The 8,788-nt window shown below is 32.3% G+C and overlaps 1 protein-coding gene across 1 annotated transcript; it reads left to right on the forward strand.

Annotated features, from left to right (window-relative positions):
* The first annotated feature begins 919 nt into the window (after positions 1-919).
* On the forward strand, positions 920-8,546 carry LOC125071495. The gene is made up of 2 exons (XM_047681765.1): positions 920-1,080; positions 8,288-8,546. The coding sequence occupies exons 1-2, from the start codon at positions 981-983 to the stop codon at positions 8,488-8,490; spliced, it is 303 nt and encodes a 100-aa protein (XP_047537721.1). The 5' UTR covers positions 920-980; the 3' UTR covers positions 8,491-8,546.
* The last annotated feature ends 242 nt before the right edge of the window (positions 8,547-8,788 follow it).

Below are 8,788 nucleotides of genomic sequence, written 5' to 3' on the forward strand. Positions count from 1 at the left end.
CCTTTGCTTTTTACGAGAAATGATGGCTTATTTTCGAAGATATTTTACGCAATACAGCATTAATCCATATCCAATTAAATATCTGTAATACATTGTCCATTTAATATAGATCAATATGGCCCCTTAAGCATGTAATTTAAACGGATATTTTCGAAGATATGACATACAATGACAAAAAGCTGTGAACGTTGTAAGACATTCTGTAGTATATTTAGCATCAGCATTGCACCCGTGCGAAGCCGGGGCGTGTCGCTAGTTACTATAAAACGACCGCATGAGTACAGGTTAATAAATATTCGATAAATTTAAGCCGGTTTTACGATGTGGACCTGCCGAGGGTAATATAATACGAACTAATTTTATAAGAGAGTTTTTTTTTTTGTTTTTTAGTATTTCAACTCATTTATTACGACAAGGTGATCAGCGCGGTTTTACTCATTAAACGTTACTCAGTTATGCTCAGCTTTTTATTAAATATTTAGGTAGACGGACGATGGTCACCACTACTCATAGACGTTGGCGCCGCGAGAATTATTCACAATTCCTTAGATCACAAATGCCCAACGAATCTTGGGAATTAAGATGTTATTTAGTTGGTGTCCGTAACACTGGCTTAGTCATCCTTCAAATTGGAACACAACAATACTGAGTACTGCTGTTTGGCGGTAGAATATCAAACTACTCTATCATCTACTATCAAATTGCCAAAAAAAATATGGATAAACATTTGAAGCCGGGTGAAATAGCTAGTATAAAAATCTATATTTAAACCGCGCGAACTTGGAATAACCGGTATCAAAATTATCCTCAATTTATAATACAAACAGACATACAATACAAACATATATGTACATATAAAGATAAAAAACATCGATATGATGCAATCATAAAGGCTATTTAAAGTCGTACGTCCAACGAATCGTCTTAAATAGCTTCAAACCCTCGTATAATACGGTCGATCAAATAAACATTTTATCAAAATGAAATCTATTATGTTTTTGTGTATTTTGACATTTGTCGGATTATCATTGGCGGAGACCTCCTTGTATCCACGAGGGTGTATTTATGTGATGGGAAGATGTAAGTACTTATCAACGTTTTATTTATAATAAAAACAAAAAACAAGTGACAACCGGTTCGATATTTGAATTTTGTTGAGACGAACCGAATGGAAAATTATTTACTCAAAAAATCGTCAGTTAAGTTGCTTTTTTTTCTGAATATTTATATGATATGATTACATTACAACAATTCAGATTGTTGTCGACTTTTAATGCGGTTATCACAATTTTATCACAATTTCATATGACAATAACGTTTTAAATTAGCTAGATTTTACATTCAGAGCATGTACCCCCAACGTTAACAAATGGACCCAAAAAAAGTAAGGAATCTCTATTAATCGGCTTGTGCATTTTAAATAGCTTACAAACCAAAAATACCGATCCATAGTTGATATGATCGGATTATAAATAGACTGCCCCAATAATATTCCGACCGGCTGAGGAGTCCATAATTCCAAATAACACTCCTTCAAGGTTCCGAGTAAACGAAGATATCGCCTGGAAACTACGACCAATGTAGACTCATAAAAAAAATCTTAAAATTAAATTGTGAGGCTGTCTCATTATAAAAACATTAAGGCACCAATAGAAATAAAAGATATTATTCACCAAAGGCAATGTCTGTGGAGATCCAAATCTATACATATAATAAAATTGGAGTGTCTGTTTGTTATATTAAAATGACCGCTTTTTACTAAATGCATATTAATGTATACACGGTGCATATACTAAAATAACATTTTTTTACAATTTTTTGTCTGTCTGTTTGTTCTGGCTAATCTCTGGAACGGCTGGACCGATTTTGACGGGACCGACTTTCACTGGCAGATAGCGGGTGTAATAAGGAGTAACTTAGGCTACTTTTATTTTAGAATTATATATAAAATAAAAATAAAGGCAGGCTGCAATGTCCAAATAACTTAAATTCAAACGTGCAAGAAGTCGCAGGCATAGCTAGTATAAAAATAAAAAAAATACTCGTGGTTGCTCGTTGGTGTAAATTCGACCGTAATTCGTTGCTAATAAAAAATATAGAATAACTCCATCAGATTGGAGATTCTGCTACGAGATATTTTAATTTAAAATACGAATGAAAAAAAAATTAGGCTCAGCTGGACGAAACTTTGTCATTATATCAATTAAAAAAAACTACGAAACGGTATAATTGTTTCAGTTTGACGTGATGTGTTTCGTTGACATTCAAAACGTCATTTTTTCGAAAATCCATAACGAATGTCAGCTCTCGACCAATGACATCGCGTCAAATCAATGTCAAATGTTGTTTATTTGGCTTCTGGCCTCTTGTGGTGGGAATATACTATATGTATTAGAGTTTAGTAACAAAAATTAGACATATTGTCTATAAGCTTAGAATTAATTATTATTAGTATATTATTTTGTTTACATACAAGTTATTGTAACTAAGCAACTCTTTTTATTTTTATGTAATTTAAGTTGAACGAAAATTTTCTGCCATTATTCTAATTCGTGAAATAATTCATATAACTATTATTAGCTTGTAGCTATGTAATTAAGATCTTCTCTCTCTTTCTTGTCTGTTGGACGTAACCTCTTTCATCTGAAAGTAATATATTTATTTGTATATCACTTTTTACTTGTATTAAATACTTTTCTGGTAACAGAAATAAATGATATAATAATAAAATGTTAAATGAGTAATATCTTGACTTCCCCTGTTTCTAGAATAGATAAGATAATTTTGTTCTTCGGAATATCGGTGTTTATTTATTTATATTAAACGCAATCAATTATTTTATGTAATGGATAGTGGTCACCACCGCCTATAGACCTTGTTGATGTAAGAAATAATAACCTTACGTAGTTACATTGACTCAATCACCCTTCAAACCGAAACACAACAATGAGAGGGTGGTACGCGAGCTTGCAAATAACCCTAACAAGAACATATTCAAAAACACAAACTAATCAAAAATACACGGACTGATGCAATGTGGTACACCACTACAGGGACTTACAGCACTATTTAATTAAAATAATTACTCTCTTAAATTAAATATAATGGTAGCTTAATATCATAAACTACCATAAACATAGAACAAAATAACGGCTAAATGTATTAAAATAAACAAAACCCATTTAATACTCAAAAATAAAAACACGACAAAAACAATAATTATACTACGCACTTACAAATAAATTTGTATTTTCTTAAAGGTAAAAAGAAGATTGAAAAACTTTCTACCCATTACAACTAAAGTTACGCTAGCACAATCTCTCCTTCTACCTATTCTTGACTATGCTGACACTTGTTATACTAACTTAAGTGAATTGAGGAGCCATTAAATAAACTTGAGCGATTGGTTTACGCAAATATGATCATGTTTCCGAATTTCGCCAAAAACTCAAGTGGCTCCCTATTCGTCTTCGCAGGAATACTCAGATTTTATCTCTTCTCTATTCCATTCTTTTTAATCCAGCGACACCCTTCTATCTTAAAGAGCGTTTCACTCTCCTCAGGGAGACTCATAAGCGCGCTCTTCGCTCGAATGAAAATTTAATTCTCTCCATTCCTTCCCACTCTTCTTCTTATTATTCTAAGTCCTTCACTGTTGAAGCTTCTCGAATTTGGAACTCATTACCCTTAGCTATTAGCCGTTTTTAAAAGAATGGTTAAGGACTTTTACTTGTTGCATTAAGCAGTCGTGTTGTCGTTTTTATTTTTTGTTCTGTTATATCTCATTTTTTTATATATATATTTTATGTATTTATTTATGTAAATATTTATTATAGTATATATTTATATTATATATTAATTGTTATCTGTGTATTGTGTAATATTATATTATGTATGTATTATATTATGACTTAAATTACTGTACCCTTCCCATATATGTAAACATTATGTTCCTCTGCCCAAAGGTTGCGTGGAAGAGATCGCTGCTGAGCGATAAGGCCGCCTGTTGCACCTCATGCAACTTTGTGTAGCAATAATGTAATTTTTAGTTTTAAGTTTGGGTGCAATAAAGGATAAATAAATAAATAAATAAGACTTTCGTCTGTAGATCTTGACATCGATGTCAACAAATATTCAACGCTATACAAGTTTAAGTCCTGATGGTAGTTGGTGAGATTTTCCCTGTATTTGCACATAATTCGTTATGGTAAACAAATAATAAAGGGCAATAATAAATCTATATATTTATAAGAGCCGAGATGGCCCAGTGGTTAGAACGCGTGCATCTTAACCGATGATTTCGGGTTCAAACCCAGGTAAGCACCACTGAGTTTGCATGTGCTTAATTTGTGCTTAATTATAAGCGATGTTTTCCTTCACCGGTGAAGGAAAAAATCGTGAGGAAACCTGCATGTGTCTAATTTCAACGAAATTCTGCCACATGTGTATTCCGCCAACCCGCATTGGAGCAGCGTGGTGGAATATGCTCCAAACCTTCTCCTCAAAGGGAGAGGAGGCCTTTATCCCAGCAGTGGGACATTTACGGGCTGCTAATGTAATGTAATATTTATAAGCGAAATACCACACGCCGATTAATCACGAAAACTCAGAAACTATAACACCTACATTTTTGAAAATTTGGCAGGTTCCTTATAGGGTATAGACATCCACTAGGAACTCCGAGTTTAGATATTTATACTATTAACTATGCGATCCTTAAAGCACGGAACACCGACACGTAAATTAATTCAGGTGGTTTCAGATGTGTTGAATAAACGACCAAATATACCTACTGTTGTGATTTGTGCAGTTGTGTTTGCGTGCACACTTTTGCGTTACTATAATTGTACCTTGCACATTTGACCTTTGTTGTGAATCAACGTCGTGTCAGCAATCATTTAAGGTCCATCAAAATAAGACAAAATTCACCCATTAACCTATCCATTTATATATCTTCATAGATAACACATAAATACCTATATATACGCGTAAACATCTCAAGGAAGAGACAAGAAATTTCACAGTTTAATTATATGATAAAATTTGCAAAACAATAAAAAATTACAGCTAAGGATAACTTGTGGCATTTAAATAAAAATAAATTTAATTTTCAATATTTGTCGTCTATACGTATATTAAAAGTGATGACTTTTCATCACTTCACATCACATATAATTTCTATACAGCCATTCTATAAGAAAAATATCAAAATTCGAACTAATATACACATACATATATTTAAAACACATGGTTTCTTAAAGTATGCTTCAAAGACCCCTTAGGAGATCGTAAGATGTGTATTAGGGATCCGCAGCAGCTCGGTCAATTAGTTCTAAAAAAAACAAATCTCGCTAGAATAAGTGACCGGTGGGTGATTTCCACAGATGGTCTGACATGAAGTCCTAACAACAAAAAAATTATATTTATTTTTCGCGTGTGACGTCGCAACGCATTGCTAGTATTTACTGACATAAATATAAATACATTACTTATCTTAATATTGTTTCCATAACAAGTTTCTTATTATTATCCGTTGATAACGACAAATATACATACATATACATACATAATACATAATCTTAATAGGGTTTGAGTGCTTATAATAAACTAGCCGAACCTGCGGCTTTACACGCGTTATATCACGAACCACATATCGAACTTGAAGTATCATAACATTATTATGAATCATTACTTTCTCATTTACGTCATTTATCAGGGAATATGCGACATTATATCCTTAGTTTATTTTGCTACGCAGAGAATCAGCATCGATGACTGTAGCCTCCTGCTATTAGACCGTCACAGTCCAATAAAAAAAATTGAAACAGTTGAAGCTTGTACGGGAAAACCCTTTATTTTTAAATTGATAGGCTTAACCGATTTTGTTGAAATAAAGTCTAAGCGGCAACTTAGAATACACAGTCATTATAATTCTGTTATAAATTTTTGTAATTTTCAATATTACCCTCAGATAAACAGATCAGATCAAATCAGAGACAAAACCTTAAATTTTATTGATTTGAATAAATAAACGAATGTTTTCTAGCGTTACTGTAATCATCACCCAGAATAGAGTATATAGATTTGTCTATGCCCTTCGTTTTAGTATTTTCTTGGTAAAATTATGAATCAAGAATCCATGATTTGTACTTTGGATAAATTCGTTTGTAAACATAAAGATACGTTCAAGTTACAAACTGAAATCGGAACCTTGACATTTGGAATGAGTTCTGATCTTGACCCCGAATTTTCGTTAATTAAAAATCAACTCTAAAGTTAAAATCATAAGTACTAAAATGGAATAGCGAATTGAATGGTCCATATAATATTGTTGACTTGAATGTGATTAATCATCTATGTAATTGCTGTTTAGGAATATTACAAACATTACTACAATTGTCTTGCAATTTTTTTGTTGCAAGTATTATAAATAATAAATAAATAAATATTGGACAACATCACATACCTTACTCTGATCCCAATGTAAGTAGCTAAAGCACTTGTGTTATGGAAAATCAGAAGTAATACGGTACCACAAACACCCCGACCCAAGACAGCATATAATTAACTTTTTTTTCTTTTAATCGAACCCGGGACCTCGGAGTGGCGTACCCATGAAAACCGGTGTTCACACTACTCGACTACGTAGGTCGTCAAAGTGTTACAGTTGTAACTACAGGCTAAAGGGTCATAACATCTTAGTTCCCAAGATTTACGCATTGTTAATATGAGAAACCACTAACATTTCTTAAAGTACTAATATCTGCGCTTATGCGCTAAAAAGAAAAAAAAATCTATTACGCTGAACCTTTTCCTGTTAACATATAATGTTATTTCACATTTGACACAATTTATACGATATTGAAGCTTGTCGCGGGATTTAAATTAAAAAAATGGATGTAAATAATTTTATCTATTAAAATTTTCAAACTAATTAAATACGATTACTTAAATAAGTTAACAGTAAAAGTTTTAGAGTTGAAGTTTATTTTCTTCATTTTGGCGTTAAATAAATTCTGAACTGAGTTGCAAGATTTCACCCGTACATACTAACATTGCCAGTTAAAAAAAAAGCTTGTTAAATAATGTATTTGTAGGTTGTGTTAAAAAAAAAAACAAATATATACAGTTACAATTACTATAACACAAAAATAAATTATCTTACTTACGTATACGTAAATGACATCGCTTTATTGTCTGTGATAAATTGTAACAGTGTGATCAGCCTTATTAATATCTGAATAATGGATAAGGTGTGTTCTAACAGACTATTCAGAACTAGAAACTAAATATAATAGAACATATTATATCAGAATTAAAATGAATAATAAATGAAATCGTAGTTTGCTCATGAGTTTAATATAAATAACTCCTCAAATATAATATGACGCACAGCACACACAGTGGGCGTCATGTCTACACAATAACAAATGATTGAGTTTTTCTGTTCAAATAGATTCGGAATTTCAACTTAAGGCCAAGTGATTTACAGCCTCGCGTATATGTAGAATGAATTTGTTAAAATTTATTCAGAGAGTCCAAAATATAATATTTAGCTGCACATTTAATATACATAATATTTAATATTAAATAAATTACGTTCATACAGCCAATGACAACAAACGTTTAGACGAACTTAATCATAAAAAACGCGTATGTACATTTCTTTGGGTTTATTTTTATTGTTATATGGCAACAATGTCAAGGTACCGTTTTGCTGAGCCTAATTTTTCCCGTGTTTCGAGTTAATTTATCTTATATTTTTATTGGCAATCAATTTCGACCAATGGGCGATCACTAGTACTATCGATTACGCCAATGAGGTTGTTCGCTGATATAAAACATATTCTACACTGAATGAAACCTGAAACTGTCATATTTAATGAAATAGTGCATACTTATTCATATTTATTTATATATTTATTATTAATCCAATAATTAAAATTGAAAAACATTGCATTGCATAAAACATGCAGGACCCGCTAATGATTTGATATTAACGTTTGGAACATTTATTACTTATCACCATCCTCCTATTTGTCTGGAGGGGGGGGGGGATAATTATTAGGTTTTAAAATACTTTTTTTTAAAAGAATACTAGTAATGCTCTAAATTAATTAAGGAATATTTACCCCTTTTTTTAAGATTATTATCAATTGTGTTAGGAGTAGCCCGACAATAACCCAAGAGGTCAGGATCGATCCTGCGACTTTTTCCATCGTTAGGCGGCCCGTAAACCATTGCGCTATTGACGCTTATAAATTTTAATATATTTTCTAATTTACAGGTCAAAGAGAGTGTGAGGTCGGTACTCATGCGTATACCACCGGATGTGGTTTTTTGACCCCCGAAGCAACTTGTGATAATCCAGCCCCTGTAGCAAATAAAAACGGTAAAATCTGTGATTATTCAGCTTGCTATTGCGACCCTCCCACCGTCAGAGACACCATCAGCGGCAAATGTGTGCAGAAGGAAGATTGCCCTAAGTGAAAATGTAGATTGACTGATTTTTGTATTATTGAGCTTAAATAAAACAGTAACGACTATATTGTATATACTTCTTCCAGATAACACTTCTAATGTAATTTTTATTTATCTATTTAATGCCGAGAAATACTTAGAGACGACATGACCCAGTTGTTAGAACGTGTGTATCATAATCGATTATTGCGGGTTCAAGTCCAGACAAATACCACTACATTTTCATGTGTCTTTTGTTTACAATTCACTCAAGGAAAATATCGTCAGGCAAACTGTACATATGTGTCCAATTTCAATGACATTGTGC

The sequence above is a fragment of the Vanessa atalanta genome, chromosome 19 (genome assembly GCF_905147765.1).
Source record: "Vanessa atalanta chromosome 19, ilVanAtal1.2, whole genome shotgun sequence".
Classification (NCBI taxonomy): domain Eukaryota; kingdom Metazoa; phylum Arthropoda; class Insecta; order Lepidoptera; family Nymphalidae; genus Vanessa; species Vanessa atalanta.